Here is a 20428-nt window from a genome sequence, read left to right on the forward strand (position 1 = left end):
TAGCTTTGCAAAGATTCCTTTATTGTTGTTAACAAAGGAGATCACAGAATAACAAATATTGATAAAATCTTGGGTGAGGTAACATCAAAGTTACAGTGCCTATTGGTATTACTTTTCAAATGAAAGCCACAGTAATAAAGGGATCAGCAATCATTCACTATCAAAGTGTCATAAAATAATAGCCAAACTTCCAATTTTCAAGTAACAAAAACAATTCAACTGTAGAACAACACCAAATTTCCCAAGCAAGATTTTGCCAATAGTTCCATATTTATCACTAAATTTGAAATATTGTAATATTTTAAGCTATGTGGGGATATGGTATAGTTACCTATTCAACTATTTAACAAATATGGTAGAGTACAAGCAGATTATTATTCTGCGCAATAAATTTGAAAACGATTTGCCTCAACACAAAACAAACTTGCTGAAGTCAATGGCCAGATTTTGTATTGTACTTAAGAGTCTAAAACTTTCACAGGTCATTGCATGGTGACAAAAAACTAGGAGGAAATGGGATATTGCAAAACTGTAAGAGCCCAGAAATGGACTCTATTGTTCAGACAAAAATGAAACGGAGTTCAAAGCTTTGAGTTCATTCGAACGGCTTTGAAGTATCTTTCTGAATTCTCATTCAGGCATACAAATATGCAATCTCTAAAGAATTATGATATGAATACACATAAGCAAGTTATGCTTATTCCAGTTCATTCAAACCTATAGAACGAAGTTAGTGATTTTCTTAAGATAATTCAACATATTTTATGAAATTGTCTTTTAAAAATGTTTACAGATTCCTGAGCCTCAAGACATTTCTGCCATATCCTAGTCAATGTTTTAAAGATGGAAAATCTATTTTTTTCTTAATTTTTAAAGAAAGAAAGAAAGAAAGAAAGAAAGGGACACATCCTCATAGATGCAAATCTTAAAATACTGCAGAAAACTTATATAAGAGCATTATTTTATGATCAGAAGAAAATATATGTAGGGAGGAATTGTGTGGATTTTTAAAGCTTTTCAAAAAAGAAAAACCAAAAAGTCTTCTCTAAAAAATAAAGGCCACATGATTAATTAGTATCATTATGTTTTCAGAAAGGTTTATTCCACCTATTTTGCTCATGTTACAGAGTGCAGAATGAAGCAAATCTGATCTAGTTTCCTAAAATCTTTTCACAGATAGTTAGAAACAAGCCCTTTTGTTGTTACTCACAAACATAAATCCCTTCAAAGATTTGCATTTCACCTGCAAATTCTCCTTCACACTACCCTTTTCCACAATCTGTAAGTACTCTGTAGTTTCTCTTTTACTTTGCATATTATACAGTATAACTTAACATATTATATAAGAGCACTTCAGTCCCACAATGTAGGATTTGGACTTATATGAACATTTATGATGGCTCCAGAACATTTCAGAGGCTTACAAAAATACATTCAACTAAAGCAGGGGTGTCCAAACTTGGGAACTTCAAGACTTGTGGACTTCAACTCTCAGAATTCCCCAGCCACAAGTCTTAAAGTTCCCAAGTTTGGACACCCCTGAACTAAAGATTTATGAAAGGGATTTTCTGTCTCTTAGTTCTCAGACTTTTTAAGAAAACAAGGTAAGGAAACCAAATAGTTCCCAAAATAGAAAAAACGTTCTCCCCCCCCCTTTTTTTTAAGGGGGTAACCCCAGAGAAGTGTGGGTATGTCCTTTAACCTGTTACAAACAAGATTACTCTGGATTCCAGAACAGCTTTCTCATGAGCAAGTGCTCATCTTATCCTCCCAGCTATGAAAAATGGGATTTTCCTGCATTGATTGTTCTCAATTCTGAAAAAAAAGGTTGTATTTTCCAGAAATACAGTGAAACCTCAATTTAGTGGATACCTGTTTAATGGACTTCAGGTGTAGTGAGTCAATTTTTCTCTACATTTTCTCCCAATTAATGGAGAAGAATTTTCCATCCAAGATAATCAAACCGAGGCCTGTAATTTTCAACAAGTATTACATCATTTTTGGCAGCATACATTATTTGCTCAGATAGCTAAATCACCTGGAATGATATAATTGGAAGTTTCATGGGCATTCAGAAGGAGCAAAGTCCATTCTGCAAACTGCACTGTTAGATCAAGGTTTCACTGAGTTTCAAAAACACGCATATTTAAGAGTTCTGCACATGAAGTTGCATACTTTACATTTTTATAAGTATTAAAGATCTACCATTTATTAGTCAGTCTTATAAATAATGCTAAGCAGAAAGAAAATTGTATCAGGGTATTCTTCAGTTTATAAAAGCAAACACCAAAGTCTAAAGTGCAGACTATAAATCATGATAATAAAGACAAAGGTTCAGCCAGATTTGCATCTATGTATATAGTTACTATTGAACCCTACAAAAATTTAGCCAGTTTACTATATAAAAACTGCCACGTACTTCTTATCACAGTACATCTTCCAGCCACTTGGTTTGTACGTTTTGCTGAAAAGTCCAGCAGTTGTAAGCAACAAATTAAATGACCCAGTTTCACAAACGTAACATAATACTGCAGAAAATGAGAGGAAGTCACACAATGTTGATTCCTCCTCCGGAAAATGCAAGTGTCCTCTTGTTGCAAGATGTTGAATTGTTGCTGCTGGTCTGACTGCTTTTCACAAGTGATGTCTTCATTTCAATTTCACATGCAACTATGGCTGCATTCAATTCCATTTGAGCTCGGTGGACAACATAGAACATGAGGCCTATACTTATTACAATCTGTGAATGAAGCAGATACAATTGCCTTATTTTATATTTTCAGCTGCAAACATGGTCATAAAAATATTTAAAGTACATCAAGAAAATGGCTTTTTAAAGTGGCTTTTTATTGCAGTTGATTTGTCATGTGCCCACAAATTACCAAGCAAGATAGAGAGTCAAAACACAGGTAGTTCTTGACTTACAACAGCTCATTTAGTGATTGTTCAAAGTTATAACGCCACTGAAAAATGTTAATTATGACCATTTTTCACATTTACAACTTTTGTGGTACCCTTATACTCACATGATCAAAATTCAGACGTTTGGCAATTGACATATTTATGAGTTTGTCAAGCTTGTGTTTAATTAACCTATCTGTGTTCTTTTCCTGTCTTCTTCCAGGAACTCCTTTTCAATTAAAGAGGGGGGGGTGCCTGTCAACCATGAAGTTGGCCTGACTGAAGCTATTTTGAGACTTCAGTGCTGACACACTGGAGAAGAGGGATAGGGAGGGGGGAATAGAGATAATTCGGGTGTTGTAGTCAAAACAAAATACTTTGTCTTGGGAACCAAGGAAGTCCTGCAAGAGCTCGGAAGGAAGGGACTTGAGTCACCTAGCAACTGGACAGTATCCTGATTGGACCTTGTGACTGATTGTTTTGAAAAAAGCTGCGGGAATTCAGAATTGGTTTTCACAAGCCTGCGCCAATATGACATATCCAATAAACCTATTCTTTGAGGAAATTGGCTGCCTCAGAACTTTGTTTGCTATGAGTATATTACTTGGAACCCTGACACAGTTGCAGTGTCCTAGGGTCATGTGATTCCCCTTTTGTGACCTTCTGACAAGCAAAGTCAATGGGAAATCCAGATTCATTTAGCAACTGTGCTACTAACCTAACAACTGCATTGATTCACAACAACTGTGGCAAGAAAAGTCGTGAATGAGACAAAACTGTATGTATGTATGTATGTATGTATGTATGTATGTATGTATGTATGTATGTATGATGTGTGTGTGTGTGTGTGTGTGTTACAACCCCTGGTATGCCCAAATATGGGAGGGAGCTCACTACTCCCCCTTTCTGTCCTTCAGCTCATTACAGAGGACCATACAGGCAGAAAACCATATTTTTATTTTTAATGTTGCCTTTTTATATTTGTGTTTATTTATTTATCAGCACAAATACAACATTCACACACACACACACACACATATATGTGTGTGTGTGAAACTCAAAAAATTAGAATATCGTGCAAAAGTTCATTTATTTCAGCAATGCAACTTAAAAGGTGAAACGAATATATGAGATAAGACTCATTACACGCAAAGCAAGATAGTTCAAGACGTGATTTGTCATAATTGTGATGATTATGGCTTACAGCTCATGAAAACCCCAAATCCACAATCTCAGAAAATTAGAATATTACATGCAATCAATAAAACAAGGATTGTACATAGAACAATATCGGACCTCTGAAAAGTATAAGAATGCATATGTACTCAGTATTTGGTTTGGGCCCCTTTTGCAGCAATTACTGCCTCAATGCAGCGTGGCATGGAAGCTATCAGCCTGTGGCACTGCTGAGGTGTTATGGAAGACCAGGATGCTTCAATAGCGGCCTTCAGCTCTTCTACATTGTTCGGTCTCATGTCTCTCATCTTTCTCTTGGCAATGCCCCATCGATTCTCTATGGGGTTCAGGTCAGGCGAGTTTGCTGGCCAATCAAGCACAGTAATCCAACAGTCACTGAAGCAGGTTTTGGTGCTTTTGGCAGTGTGGGCAGCTGGAAAATGAAGTCAGCTTCCTCATAAATCTTGTCTGCAGAAAGAAGCATGAAGTGCTCCAAAATCTCCTGGTAGGTGGCTGCGTTGACCCTGGTCTTAATGAAGCACAGTGGTCCAAAGTCCTCTTTTCTGATGAGAGCAACTTTTGCATCTCATTTGGAAACCAGGGACCCAGAGAAGTAGTTGCTGCAGTAATTGCTGCAAAAGGGGCCCAAACCAAGTACTGAGTACATATGCATGCTTATACTTTTCAGAGGTCCGATATTGTTCTATGTACAATCCTTATTTTATTTATTGCATGTAATATTCTAATTTTCTGAGATGGTGGATTTGGGGTTTTTATGAGCTGTAAGCTATAATCATCACAATTATGACAAATCACGGCTTGAACTATCTTGCTTTGCGTGTAATGAGTCTTATCTCATATGTTAGTTTCACCTTTTAAGTTGCATTACTGAAATAAATGAACTTTTGCACGATATTCTAATTTTTTGAGTTTCACCTATATACACACACACATATACCATGTCTAGTTTAATGTAACAAAATTTACATCTAGATATAATGTGATATAGAAAAGAAGAACTGTAAATTACTGTATACTACTGATGGTTTGAATTTCATTTCTGCCATTAATTTACTAGGCAATTTAGGCTTAAACAAATAAGCAAACAAAACAAAAAAACTTCAGGTCTAAAGAGTGATCTTGGCATCTGTACAGCTCTCAAATACTAAAATATTAATGCCATTTCAAAAGACATACTGTATCTCAGTACAGAATACAAATAAAATTTGTTTCAACAGAGTAATATTATCTTTTCACAGAAGCCATATATTGATTTAACTTGGGAAAATTATTTAGAAAAACTTGCATATATCACGCTGAACTACCTGGTGTTCCTAAGTGTCATTCACAATGCCACACATATTAATATTTCAGTACTCTATGCCAAAAATTCAGATAAAACATATATTATGTTATATATTCAAAAGTAAGTAACATATTTTTCCCAACTTGGCATGGGCTGAGATTATGTAATTTGCAATTTGGAGGATGCCAGTTTGGAAAGTCTAGTTAATGAATGACTATGCATTTTGCATACAAATATTTTCTGTCAATCTCAGATTTTTAGCCCACTGCAAAGGTTGCCTGAAGTGTCGCATCCTTCACCAAACCTAAGTGCTGCCGAGGATCTCATACAAAATGACTTTAAAAAGACAGTAAAGGAAGACCTTAATGATATTCAAATTAACAATGGCCTACAAAAATGTCAGTTACAATCTAAATTCAAATCACCCTGCCCCTGCAATCACATGATTGCAACTTGGGCATTTAGCAATAGACTCACATTTCCAATTAGCTGCAGTGTCGCCCATCATGTTATTCAATTTGCTATGGGTTAAACTGGAATCACACTTATAACTGAGTGACTCGACTTATGATCGTATAACTTGACTTATGACCAAAATAAGAATAGTCATAAAATTGGCAAGATCATGTGATGACTCAACCTATAAATTTAAAATGGAAATTGTGGTCCCAATTATAGTCAAAAGTCAAGGACTACCTGTAACATGGAATGTAATAGGAAACTGCTGCCAACATTTTATTATGTATTCCTTCTTACAGTTTTACCTATACTTATAAAAGATTTGCCCAACTTACAAAAAAATGTAAGTTATTGTCATACATAGTTTTGCCATATATGCTAACACTAAGAAAATATTGATTTAAAAGCTTTGTAAAAATAAATAAAAATCCTAGTATTGTAATTTTGGGTTTGAGGAAAATGGCAAAACTCCAACTGTTATCAATTACTGTTAACAAATATGAGAGGGAGCTACTTCTTTAACTGCTGAGCCATTACATTTGGTTCCAAAGCAAATATTTGAAAATCTTAATCCAGAAACTTGCTTCAATTAAAGCATTATTTAAATACAATGGCTTCTAGAATGGGCTGAATAGTTTTTTTTTTCTCCCCAAACATGTGCATTTCAATCAAAATTTAGGAATTACCCTTTCTGTTAGGCAGGATATTCAGATGGACTGAGGAACTTCTATTCATGGAAGGATCCAAATGAGTATATTTAACAACACCTATAATGAAGGAGTAAATTCCACACAATGCTATGGGATATTAGATACAATACAATAGCAGAGTTGGAAGGGACCTTGGAGGTCTTCTAGTCCAACCCCTTGCCTAGGCAAGAAATCCTATACAGTTTCAGACAAATGGCTATCCAACATCTTAAAGACTTCCAGTGTTGGGGCATTCACAACTTCTGGAGGCAACTTGTTCCACTGATTAATTGTTCTAACTGTCAGGAAATTTCTCCTCAGTTCTAAGTTGCTTCTCTCCTTGATTAGTTTCCACCCATTGCTTCTTGTTCTACACTCAGGTGCTTGGAGAATAGTTTGACTCCCACTTCTTTGTGGCAAACCCTGAGATATTGGAAATAACTTCTTACTAAGGATAGGCAATATGCTAGATATTTTGTATGTCAATTTCCATCAATATAGTCAAGATCAGAGACTATGGAAGTCCCAGCCCCAAATAGCAAGAGGGTACCACACAGATGCACCAATTTATAAAAGTTAACCTAAAATGCTATGACAATAAATTGCTGAGTGAGATCAAAACAATTTACCTGTAAACTAAAAATGAAATAACCACTAAAACTTTGTTCTGCAATAACATCTTCCATAGTGCGCAAGGTAGTTCCCAGGTATGAGTTTAAAAGTTGAGTTGGAAGTAATCCAATGGAAGAAGCCATCAGGTAGTTTGGTAGTGAAAGATCTGTGATCTAAACAAAAAGAATACATACAAATTATTCATTAGACAAGCAAGTCTGATCAGTTTTTTTCACTCCTGCTGAAATGACAGCAATTTAACAACCCCACATTTCAAGACAGACAAAAGAGGGGAGGGGGGAAGTATCTGACTGCTTAAACACAATTTGTCCAACTTATGTTTATTCAGAAAGATAAAGAACAGTTTGCCAAAGCTATATAGAAGTTTCAAGCTGGAGCATATCCTGGATAACAAAGCAGAAAAACATACCTTTAGAAAGATTTTTCATTTATATAAAGGCCTTTTGTACATGGCAGCCCAGAAAGAAGCATCTTGGCAACCTACTCAGAATGGATTTTATTTAGCTGTAGCTTTAAATAATTCTTTCCCTTATTCTGGTATATTTTAGGGGATGGGGTGGGGGCATATAAAGTTTACATTCACATCTGTATTTTGATCTGCTGCCTCTTCTTTAATGCTGATGCCATTCTATCATATTGTTTTGAAACTTTTTGATTGTGGGGTTATTTATTAAGAGATTGTACCATTTTATGACACTTGATACATTTTATTTTTTGCATGCGATTATTAAATTGAAATAGAAACTGCTGTGGCTGCTTTTGCTGGAGCAAATGCTTAAGCCTGCAGGGTATTCAAGAAAGTATTTGTGAAGTGAGTAAGACTTTGATCGTGCTGTGCATTTCTTCCCATAAGCTTGTTTGCTCTGCGTCAGAGACAGTACAGCATCCATTCTCACCCTACATCTCTCTTTGACTGCTACTGCTGAAAATCAAGGGTATAATCTAGGAAACTAATTTAAATCCTACAATAGGCCTAAAGTTATTTTTTTAATTTCTTAAAACCTCAGTTTTCCTTAAAACACAGGAAAATTTGATGAAATAGGTTCACACCATATTTATCATTATTCACTAACTATTCAAATGTTAAGTACATTTCCTGACAAACTATCCAACCCGGCTACATGCAGTAAGAGCTAAAAATCATTTTTTTAAATCCATGTTTTTCTAAATAAGTTTTTTCACTTCATTATATGTAGGTTTTATAGATTAGATTGCTATAATTTAATGATTTTATTTATGTGAGGTAAATATTATTTTCTAATGATTTTAGGAGATAATAAGGATCCCGAAGGCCCACTTATTTTAGCTTCAAATTTAATTGTAATGGCTAAAGAATTTATCCAGGACAACACATTTTGATAATTTTGAGAATCCTATTACAGAATCCAAACAGAGAGTTTAATATGACACAAATTAGGAACTGCAACTTAATTTACAACCAGACAAGAATAACTCATTAACAAGCAGCCCAAATCTTCCATGTTTGAAATTTGATTGGCTGAAACTATGGATCACTTACTGATATGTTTCCTCATTTTATTTTCTTTATTTATTTATATATCAAATTTAAAAACTGCCCAATTTACACACAGAAAGTATGATATTCTTTCTTTTGTCACATCCTGCTATTTGTGCAAGATCAGTTATATCACATTTAACTGATCTTGTAAATCACATGTAAATCAGATACATGATTTAAATTTTCAAGAAAGAATATACGTACTTTCTTATTTCAAAATACATACGCTTTTTGCAAAAATGTTTGGAACTGGATTATTTAATTCCATGTAGAAATAAACATAGTCTTATGCAATTTTACAGCATACTCCAGAATCTATAGCCATTCTTGTTGTTTCACAAATTTATGAAATAAATATACATGTATGTATGTATGTATGTATGTATACATTTTAAGCCCAAGCCTGAAGATGGCAGGTGAGATCTTGCCGAAACGTTGCCAAGACAATCTCAATCCTACACGGGAAAAGACCCGAATACAACAAATCCAGCATACATACATACATACATACATACATACATACATACATACATTTGTTTTCGTAGATTTTCACGGGTGTAGGTATGCTGGTTTTGTTGTATTCGGGTCTTTTCCCGTGTAAGGTTGAGATTGTCTTTGCAACGTTTCGGCAGGATCTCACCTGCCATCTTCAAGCTGTGGGCTTAAAATGTGATCGGAGCTGCCGTCTTTCTGTAAGTCTTGGTGGGAGGGGATGGGGTGCTGGCTTTGTTTCAGTAAGTGGAATGATTGGTTGTGTGGTTGTATCATGATAGGTAGATTGGTGCTGATTGGTGCAGGCTGTGTGTGCATTGTTGTTTTGTATTGTAACGGCTTGGGTGGTGGGTGGTGTTCGTTTGTTGGCTAGGGCTGGTTTCCAGATGTTTGGTAGGCGGGAGGTATCATCACGTTTGTTCATGTTGTGGGGGTGTTTCTCTATTTCGATGGCTTCCATGATTATTCTCTTGTGGAGGTGTTCTGTTTTGGAGATTAACCTGGCTCCTTCAAAGTTGATTTCATGTCCTGTAGCTTTAAGGTGCTGGAAAAGGGAGGAAGTTTTTTCTTTTTTTCTTACTGCGTTCTTGTGTTCTGTGATGCGTGCATTTATCCTTCTGTTTGTTTGTCCTATGTATATTGCTGGGCAGATTTTGCATGGTATTTTGTAGACTCCTTGGTTTTCTAGCTGGATTTTGTCTTTGGGGTTTCTTAAGATGTTGGCTATTTTTTGGTCAGTGGTGAAGGCTGTCCTGATATAACACCCCCACAACATGAACAAACGTGATGATACCTCCCGCCTACCAAACATCTGGAAACCAGCCCTAGCCAACAAACGAACACCACCCACCACCCAAGCCGTTACAATACAAAACAACAATGCACACACAGCCTGCACCAATCAGCACCAATCTACCTATCATGATACAACCACACAACCAATCATTCCACTTACTGAAACAAAGCCAGCACCCCATCCCCTCCCACCAAGACTTACAGAAAGACGGCAGCTCCGATCACATTTTAAGCCCACAGCTTGAAGATGGCAGGTGAGATCCTGCCGAAACGTTGCAAAGACAATCTCAACCTTACATGGGAAAAGACCCGAATACAACAAAACCAGCATATACCACACACACATACACACACATAACCACACACACACACAAACACACATACACATACACATATATACAACACAAATATAAAAAGGCAACATTAAAAATAAAAATATGGGTTTCTGCCTGGATGGTTTTCTGTGAGGAGCCGAATGACAGAAAGAGGGACTAGTGAGCTCCCTCCCATATTTGGGCATACCAGGGGTTATAACACAAATACATATATATATAAACCCGAAGATTGTGAGTTCTAGTTTTGCCTTAGGCATGAAAGCCAGCTTTGTAGCTTTGGGTCAGTCACTCTATCCCAGCCCAACTCACCTTATAGTGCTGTTGTTGTGAGGGACGAGGACAGGACGAGGAAGGATATTAAGTATGTTCGCTACCTTGAATTATTTATCAAAATAATAAAGGTGGAATGAAAATCTAAATAAAATGATATAAGATAGTCAGCCCGGAGAGAAAAATCATAACAATAATAGGTAACTACTGCATGCATTAACCCCAGGGCTTGGACCAGAGCCCTGATCATAAGAGGACACCATTCATAACTCTGGGGGGAGATTGTTCCAGAGTGTAGACAGATTATGCTTCCTTGCTTCATGCATATTGAGAATGTATACAACGGAGACAAATTCCTTGTGTTTCCAATCACACTTGGCACTGCTAGAGTACCAAGTAGACAGAAACATTTGGAGAAGGCTAGTCCCTCAATTATCCAGGACCTATGCCATGAAGAGCTTTATAAGTAATGACCAGCATCTTAAATTGAATTTGAAAGTCAGCTGACAACCAAGGGAGGTCATGTAGCATTGGCACATGGACATACTGCTTCTGATTACTTATATAATATATATGCAAACATTGGTATAGTATATTAGCAGTTCGGCCAGATTCAGTACGTCCTACTGCCTCCTTGTATTGTAATGTTATTCTGTAAAGGTCTGTTAGAGACTTATGGAGCTTATAAGCTTTAAAAAAAACTGACCTAAAAGTGGGCATTTTCAGAATATTCCTGATTATCTGAATCTTTATATCAGAAACTGCAAGATCTAGTAGATTATCTTACAATTTACAATTTAATTGGTTATACATATCTAATAGGTGAATAATGGTCACAATGGCACTGAACACAGGTGATTATGATTGATCCTGAAAGTCCAGGCCATTCCAGGGCGTCCACATCATGTAAGTGCCATCTGGGCACTTGGCAACCAACTCACACTTATGACCATTGATTGCCATTTGCACCTTCCCTGCCAGAAAGTCAATGGGAGATTAGCAGGGAAGGTCACAGATGGCTGGGGAATGTCCCCTCTACCTATTTCTGCAGGTGCAGACCAATTCTGCTAACTACTGACTGCCAGCAATTTGGCAGTTCGAGTCTCACCTGTTCAAGGTTGACTCAGCCTTCCATCCTTCTGAGGTCAGTAAAATGAGGACCCATATTGGTGGAGGCAATAGACTGACTCTATAAACCACTTAAAGAGGGCTGTAAGGCACTGTGAAGCGGTATATACATATAATTGCTATTGTTACTGACTCCCCCTCCCCCAGCACCTCTGCACTTGCACTGCACCACTTGCTGGCCCATGCTGTCCCTTGCTGTACCTCTGTTGAACACTTGTGCACCCCCTTATACTCTCCCCAACCTTACCATGCCTTCCTCACACCCTCATGCAGCCCCTTGCATCCTCATTGAGCCTTGCACCCTCCCAAAGTCTTGTTACACCTCCATCACATCTTCACACATCACTGTGGACCCTCCCTGAGCCTCATCAAGCCTCCCTTGCACCCTTATACACTATTCCTGAGCTTCACTATGCCTCATTCGCATTGTCCCCCACCCAGCAGCAACCACTTACTTGCCTGCCTTACTGCTTGTAAAGCTATCTGGAACTTGCAACTTCTTGCCAGTTTCTCCATTGACTTGGTTGTGCGAAATTAGCAGGAAGTTGTCTTGTCTAGCAGGGATTTGGCTAATATTTATAAATGGGAAGGCAAATATTCCTGGCATTAAATAGTTTGTTTGCAAATTATGACCACAACTCTAGGCAACATATTTTCTTGTCCCAGTTACTGTCCTAACTCAAGGACTACCTGTAGGTTTCAACTCAGAAATAATACAGCAACAGCTTAAACTTGAAATTTTAAGGCTCATATTTAATAACTGGTTATATGAAGTTAGTCCACTGAATGCAAGAGTACTAATTACCTGGGTAGATTTGCAAAGATTTTATATATTTTTTGAAGATTACTGTATTTGGCCAGATTTTGATGTGGGATTGTCTACTGCTGTCTTTTTACTTAGAGTTTGGCACAACTGCTTTTGATAGACCCAAAATATATAGTTCTATCAGGCTAATGGTCTTGTGAGCTTTGTTTTTCTATGTTTCTATCTTTCAAACTAACAAAAATAAATGATAACAAGTTTTGTAATTTATAGTTCCATATGTAACACATTGATAACATGCTTAAAGACAACTCATTTCATAAATGTAAATAATAAAGCCTTTCTGAAGATCACACTTGAAGCAGCTGTCTAACTGCTCCTTTATGACTTCAGGGAATGCTATTGTTAAATATATGAAAACATGAAAACTCCTGACTATCTTAATTCTGTACTGTTTGAAGTTCACAATTAATTCTTTTAAAATATTTTTTTCCAACGTCCTTTAATGTGGTCTATATAACTATGAATTGAATTCTGCAATAGAATGCAGAATTTCCTGCTTAAATCTTGCACCAATTGTTTCATTACAACCCTGTCATACAGATTACAGACAATAACTCCCTTTTTATGATTTTGTAATTGCTTAACTCGGGGCAGAGTCGGGCGGCTCGATGGAGCTGAGCGCTTACTGGCCCGATGCCCTTCCTGATACCATAACAGAGTTCGCAGTAGATTGGGTTTTTTGCGCCCTACAGACAATATTACCTTCAATTATCTATCCTATGCAATAAGATTTTATAAAACATTTTCAAGCCTAACATAATATTAGATTACCCCTTGATATTTTAGATATGTGCTCAGAAAAACTGGAGTTGGCAATGGACGTTTTGATGGATATGGAAAAAATCCTTGATATGCCAATTTAAATTCTGGTGCAACATTCCTTGATATGCAATATTTTAATCCTTCAGCAAGCTAATTATAACTGGAATTATTTACTCACACATCGAGATATCCTGAGGAAGTTGAATAAAAGATGCCCTTGGCTTGGGTTGAGAAACATGGATTGGCCCAAGGTCACCCAGCTGGCTTGGTGGGAAAATTGTTTCAATTACCTGAAAATAATTACCCATGGCAATATCCCTTTCTTTTTAGTTTGAATTTTATCAATTTTTAAATTTTAGTTTACTATTAAAAGATGTTTAAAATCCTAAAGATCCCAAAGGTGCTTTTTCAAGAGGCAACTGGACTGAAAACACCTTTGGGACAATCATGGTCTGATGACTGAGAAGCTCCATAGACAAAATCCTAAAAGGCTTATAGGAAAATATTATTATTGTAAATTAGTATTACTGAAGGATGGATATGCTGTAGATAAGTCAATATTCCCATTTAGGATTATTTAGGGAGAGCACCAAATAAAGTGTTTCCTGGAAGAAAGATGGGTGACAATGTGCTTGTGCAAGCCATTATTTCAAGGAACAGAAAGTGGGACCAGGGTGTCAAGACTCAGATGACTTCTGGGAAAGGAGGTTTGAATTTAAGATCTCCACTGTACATAATTGTTAATTGAGAACTGAATTAAATTTGTTTAAATCTGAATTACTGCAAAGGGGATTTGGGATTGTCTAAAAATTAAGATCAGTGGGACATTTAATTAAAACAACTTTTTATTGAAAGCTTTTTGTTCCAGATGCATTTCAAAATCCCGAATACCATCATTGAAATGTGTCTTCAGTTATTTTAAAGTACTTTGGAATAAATAGAATATCCTATATTCATAAATCAATGAATTAAGACTCTTAAAGAACATTAAATATGTTACCTATAACTTCAGGATCAGACTCATTCAACTTTTGTCATTTTTATTGGATACTTCAAAGAATGCATTAAAAAATTTTTGTCTACTTTGAACTGGTTATACAAAATGACAGACACATTTACGCTTACCGTAGATGTATATTCTATTATTGTTCTAATTTTGGTGGAGTGTCTTTTAGCTGTTAATGGGGCTTGGAGGAAAGACGTTTAAGGCATCAATATGATTTGAATCATATATCAACATTTTGAAACATACTAGTATTAAGAGAACTACAGATTTACCCGGATTATTACTTTGCAATAGAAATGCATTATATGTATGAAATGCCACCCTCAATTACAATCTTGGACTGATGACTTACATTCTTTATGAACTGGCCTTTTACTGATATAATGGAAAGATGGATCAATATTATTCCATCTGCTCAAGATTTAATACTTTCTTTATATGTTTTTTTTAATTGTACAACTACCTTTTTCTTTCACTTTATTTTTCTTTTTTATATCTTTTTTCTCTATTTGTGTACACTAAGCCAAAAAAGAAATGAAAACCTATTTTGCATATTAATTGCACTACAAGCATAACAACAGGTATAGCCTTCAATAATGCTTCTAGTTTCCCAAATAAAACCTTTTTAGATGTCTTCTGGTAACAAACAACCCACGCTTCCCAATCAATCATAAAATGTAAACTATTTCAAGGACCAAACACAAGTACTAAATATATATTCATCCTTTGCCTTGAATGCAGGAAAATACAGAGGTGCTATATTACAGGCCAAAACCAACTATTCATTTTAGAAAAATAAAAAAATGTACCAAATTAACCTTCATAAGATACAGAACCAGCACAAAATTGGCTTTCATATTTTAAGCACAATTTCTTCTAAGTAGAGGAGAGATAAGTTGATTCTTATGTTAAAATAACTCCTACATCAGAATTGTTTTGGAAGCTCCTTTGTGATGAATCAAGTTATGTCAAATTTAAAAGCCATATACTGTCTTCTAAACACTGAAATAATAAGTAGGATAATAGTCTACCAATATCTAAACATGTATTGCTCTCATTGGTTAGGAAAGGTATGCTAGAAGTTGTAAAAATGTTTAAAACCACAGCTTTCTGATAATCAGAAGCAGATAACTGATAGCAAGAAAGCATAATTTAACCCGTTTTCTGCCTATGTTTCCTTCTGAGTAGCACAGCTTTATTTATTTTTTCTAGATGCAAGAATATATAGCAATGTCTTCTCTCTCCAGGGAGTAAATTACTGTACGCTACACAGGAAATGGTGCTATATGACAGAGATTTGAGACAAGATAACTAAATATCCCTCTCCCTTGTTTCTCAGTGTCAAGCTACATTCAAGGAAGCTTTCCCATTGTGGGTTATCATTACATGCATCTGCAGGGAATATCTGGCCTATATTGATCTTCTTTGAACAATCAGTGCAGATTTAAGAACTCTTCCAAAACACTACTTGGGGGGCAAAAGCATATATTCTGATTATTTCTGAATTCTGACTTTTCCTATCTCTGAAATTAGTATAGTATAGCCTTTATTGTCATTGTACATCATGTATACAACAGAACTGATCGATAAACCAATTATTTGCAACCTCTTTGCCCTGTAACTGGATTTGAACTGGTAGGATAGCCTATATCTAGCCCTTCTGAACTGTAGGGCGCACAATCCTGTGCAAAATGGGTCGGGTGGGATCTCATACAAGACACCTGGAGAGTAGCAAAGTGATAAGCCCTAGGCTGGAATCGGCACTGGATCCAAGAAGGAGCCTTTCACCTGCAGTTTGTTAAAGGCACATCCACAACTCCTTGACAGTTACTCACAGAGAAGAGTGCATTTTGAAGTCCAAAGGGTATCGGTGTAAGTCTAGCCAAGGCCACCACCTTGAGGCCGCTTCCTCCTTCCACAACGCGGATGACGGCGCTGAGCTTCTCGCTGCCCTGGATCCTCGCCAGCACCCATCGGGCCAGGAGTTTCTTGCAGACCACGTGGGAGATGAAGGTGCCGATCACGACACCCAGAACCATGAGACCCATGCCCAGAACGAAACCGTAGAGATAGCCGGCGGCCACGTTGAGTAAGATGTAGCCCCAGCCGCAAGGGAAGGACACCACGATGAAGCCCACGGTGAAGAGGAGCACGCCGGCCAGGCTGTCCAAGCTCTCGGCCCAGAGCATCAGGTCCCGCAGGTACTGGCGCACCAAGGCGAGCGAGGCGAAGCAGAACATCGCCAGGAAACAGACGCTCAGGCAACTCTTGCACCAGCAGGTGCCCAGCAGGCATCCCGAGCAGTGCCACGTCCTGCTCTCCCCCAAACCATGTCCCGCTTCGGGCAGCTGGCAGAGCAGGAGCTCCACCGACGGTTCCTGAGAAGGATGAGGCGGAGAGCAGTGATACAGCCCGTTCTGCTCCCCGAACAGCAGCGGCTCGCCGGACACCCCTCGGCTGGCCGCTTCCGCCGGCTCGCCCGCGGCTCCCAGAGGCTGCAGCCAGCGATTCAGGTCTTGCCGGGCTCCCTGAGCGAAGGCTTGCTTGGTCGCCCGCGAGAGCAGCTGCAACGCGGCGGCCCCGGAGCTCCACATCGCCGCCCGGCGTCTACGGCGAACTGAGCGCGGCGAGGCCGAGGAGGAGGAGGCGCCGCCGGCGGGCGAAGGTCGAGGGAGAGCTGCGCCTTCCCTGCTTCGCTGGATGAAGACGCGGCCGCTCGCTCATCGCCGCCGCAGCCGAGGAAGGCGCCGGGGCTGAGGAAGGCGCTGTTCTCTTGCTCGGCGGTGGTCTCGTTTTACCCGGCGGTTAAGCGGCGGCGGCGGCGACCAAAAACATCGCGGCCTTGCCAGAAGGGACGTCCCGCGGTGAAGCAAGAGCAACAGCTGCGGCGCCCCATTCCCAAGCGCTGCCGAGGCCCCCTCAGCTGGGCCGGCCGGTGCGAAAGGCCGCCGTGACTCAGGCGCAGCCGCCTCAAAAAGCGCGCGGCGAAGCGGCGGGGAGCGCGAGGTAGAAAGACGCGTCGATCCTCCGCGGCCTGGTGGGGGCGGATGGGCGGCGCTGGGAGGGGGCCGGGCGAGATTGCCGCCGACGTCGCCTTCTCCGCCTTCTCCTCTTCCTCCCCCTCCTCACGCAGCGGAGTTGCAGAAAGAAGGGGGTGCTCGGCGCTGTTTCCTTCCCCCCATCTTTCACATCCCTTTTCCGTTGCGTTGTGGTGCAAAGATAAAACACCTCATAAGTCTGCGTCCACAAGGGTCCCTCTCAGTCTCTCCCTCTCTGCGGAGTCTGCCACGTCTCTCGCCACAGACGCCCTCGCAGTCATAAACAAGTGTTTTTTTATTTATTTTTTGACGCGCAGGGCGTCGTGCTTGCAGATCTGAACCTCCCGACTCCTTTGTCTTTCTGTCCAAAAGCTCTCCCGTCCTGAGTGCAGTCGCATCGATCTGTTTACACAAATGCACTTTCACATTTATCCGCACACTTCTCGCTGGCCTCCGACAGGCTTGTGATCTGGTGAGGATGTTTGTTCACAGCGCGCAAAAACCGCAGCCTGAAGTGCTGTACCAGGGGATTTGGGACATTATTACCATATGAAATCCCTCATAAAGGATTTTGCTTTCAGTTGGAAAGAAATGAAGCGTGCGGCTTATAAAGAACATAATTACAAGTTAGCTTCATAATCTGTAATTTAACACAAATAGAATCAAAGCTGATGAAAGAAGGAAAATGGAAACAAGGTTGAAATCCAGCCACTTACTGAAACGTAGCCCCTGGCTGGCTTTACTTGCATTTTCTAACAGGTTATATACCACCTAAGAAAGTGAAAACGGGGTACCATCACCTTTGCATGAAGTAGGAAATAACTTGGAGTTTCAGGATAAACTGCATTGAGTTCTTAAATATGTAAGACCTATTTCTGATGTAATGTGTGATGCATGATGTATGCAATGGTAATGTAATGTCTATGACATCATATAAATTTTAAATAAGTGTAAGTCTGTTCTTTCATGGAATAGAACCACTTAATTTTCAGGAACTGAGATGTTTACAAACAAACCCTAGGTGAAAAATTTTGGGGTGCTTTTCCGTAACACTTTGTTTCCATTGGAGCTTCAAACTTACAGAGGTGCTGGCAAAAAAAGGTGTAATGTTTTATTCTAAACTATTTTCTCAGTTAAAACTACCAGTTCTTAAAACATTCAATTTTAAGTTTAATAAACTATTTGCACCCCATTTTCCTTTCCTTTTCCACCCCACCCCACCCCACTTTATTACAGTTTATGGAATCAGACTTAAGGATTTAAAGGGATCTTGGAAATCACTAGTGCAAACCCCATGCCAGGCATAGGTATTAATAGTGATTTGCCTAAGGCCGTGATGGTGAACCTATGGCACAGGTGGCACATGGAGTCATATTTAGTGGTACGCCAGCTGTCAGTTCTGTCACGCATATGCGCACCAGCCAGCTAATTTTTCACATTTCCAGAGGGCCAGGAGAGGCTGTTTTCATCCTCCCCAGGACTGAGGAAAGCCTCCGGAGGTTTGGGAGGGCGAAAAACAGCCTCAATGAGCCAACCAAAAGTTCGTTCCAGAACTTCCAGTTGGGCCGTTGAGGCCGTTTTTCGCCCTCCCCAGGCTTCAGGAAAGCCTCCGGAGCCTGGAGAGGTGTCATTTGCACATGTGCAGGGGTGGGTCGCACGCGCATGCACCATTGGGCAGAGAGATTGAGTAGGCACATGTGTGCAATAGCACGCACATGCAACTTTGGCACACCATAAGAAATAGGTTCACCATCACTGGCCTAAGGTAACTCAGCTGGCTTCCATGCCTAACAATGGACTAGAATTCAGAATTTAAATGTTCTCAAGTAGTATACCTGAGCATCTGTTTAAACATCTCCATCTTCACCTTTCAGAGATTGAGAAAACATTGGTCTATTTAAGTAGCTACCTTTTAGCTCCCCTTCAGTTGCCATTCTCTTCTTTTGTAGTTGTTCTATTTAGGTCACAAATAGATCAAAATTCTTGGGGGAGAACACTAAAGAATGTGAAGGTTGATATATCTTCTCCCCATCATGGATTATTTTCTAACCATCTGCTCATAGTACTGCACCCACCCCTTCAGTGGTGGGATTCAATAATTTTTACTATCGGTTCTGTGGCCGTGGCTTGGCTGGCATGGCATGGTGGACGTGACAGGGAAAGGATACTGTAAAATCTCTATTCCCTCCCCACTCCAGGGGAAGGTTACTGTAAAATCCCCATTCCTTCCCAATCAGCTGGGACTTGGGAGGCAGAGAATAGATGGGGGCAGGGCTAGTCAGAGGTGGTATTTACCAGTTTTCCGAACTACCCAAAATTTCTGCTACTAGTTCTCCAGATCTGGTCAGAACCTGCTGAATACCACCCACATCTGCACCCCTTCCTGTTGTTGTTTTTTACTAGTATGGTAGGAAATAGCTCTTTTTCTTGCCTTTCTTTTCCTTTGCAAATCTAAGTTCTTTTTGCTCTCATTTTCTGTGGATATTAATTACTTTGTGCTGCAACTCCTTGGTAATTACATCCATCTTCTGTTTTGTATGCATGTTCTTTTAAACTCTTAGTTCTGTTGAAAGCTTTGAACATATCCTGAGTCACCTACTATGACCACAAGGTAAAACAATATTTCTAATTTACTCCTCTTAGAACTAGGAAGGAATAGCGCCACTGAAAAAGAAAATCAACACTCACATTACACCGTGATCAGAAATTTGCTGAACTGTAATTTGTTTAATGCTAGAGGCTGCTCTTCTGCTATGGAATGTAATTGCCATTGCTAGACAAGCTGAGAGGGTATTATCTAAATACATTAAAGATCTGGGTGTAGCAGTCTCTCAGGGCTAGATAATAAATGAATTGACTCAAGTCTCCATCAATCCAACAAACCTTTTTTTTAACATGAGAAGGTTGTATTTTTTCCATTCAAGTGCATAACGTAAGGAAAGAGACTGAAAATGCAACAGCAGATCCTGCCAATACATTATCTTTTAATGGTCCTTAATGGCTTTCAGAGCAGTCCATATGATGCCGCAATAGAAGCAATAAATCAAATTCAAAATGAATAAGGGGAGACTGTAGGAATAATTTGTTCCCATA

General features: G+C 39.1%; 1 protein-coding gene and 1 long non-coding RNA gene across 2 annotated transcripts in view; one reads left to right on the forward strand and one right to left on the reverse strand.

The window, feature by feature from the left end:
- TMEM64 (transmembrane protein 64) lies at positions 1-17681 on the reverse strand. Its single transcript, XM_081951932.1, has 3 exons — positions 16133-17681; positions 7161-7316; positions 1-2740 (listed from the first exon to the last, which is right to left on the reverse strand). Exons 1-3 carry the CDS (start codon positions 16889-16891, stop codon positions 2549-2551), a joined length of 1107 nt encoding a protein of 368 aa, XP_081808058.1. The 5' UTR covers positions 16892-17681; the 3' UTR covers positions 1-2548.
- The window catches only part of LOC309391451, a 13225-nt gene continuing 9963 nt past the window's right edge, over positions 17167-20428 (forward strand). Inside the window, exon 1 of the long non-coding RNA XR_014175285.1 lies at positions 17167-17303. This is a non-coding gene — a long non-coding RNA (uncharacterized lncRNA). The remainder of the gene's footprint in view (positions 17304-20428) is intronic.

The sequence above is a fragment of the Natrix helvetica genome, assembly GCF_964273705.1.
Source record: "Natrix helvetica genome assembly, chromosome: 4".
NCBI classification, from domain to species: domain Eukaryota; kingdom Metazoa; phylum Chordata; class Lepidosauria; order Squamata; family Natricidae; genus Natrix; species Natrix helvetica.

Bases quoted from the DNA above. Each gene is read 5' to 3' on its own strand.
- TMEM64 (XM_081951932.1), bottom strand. From the start codon at position 16,891: ATGTGGAGCTCCGGGGCCGCCGCGTTGCAGCTGCTCTCGCGGGCGACC. The intron at 7,317-16,132 runs GTGAGTAACTGT...CTTTTTGTTTAG, and splicing joins TTCAAAATGCACTCTTCTCT to ATCACAGATCTTTCACTACC. The intron at 2,741-7,160 runs GTAAATTGTTTT...CTTCATTCACAG, and splicing joins ATTTCATTTTTAGTTTACAG to ATTGTAATAAGTATAGGCCT.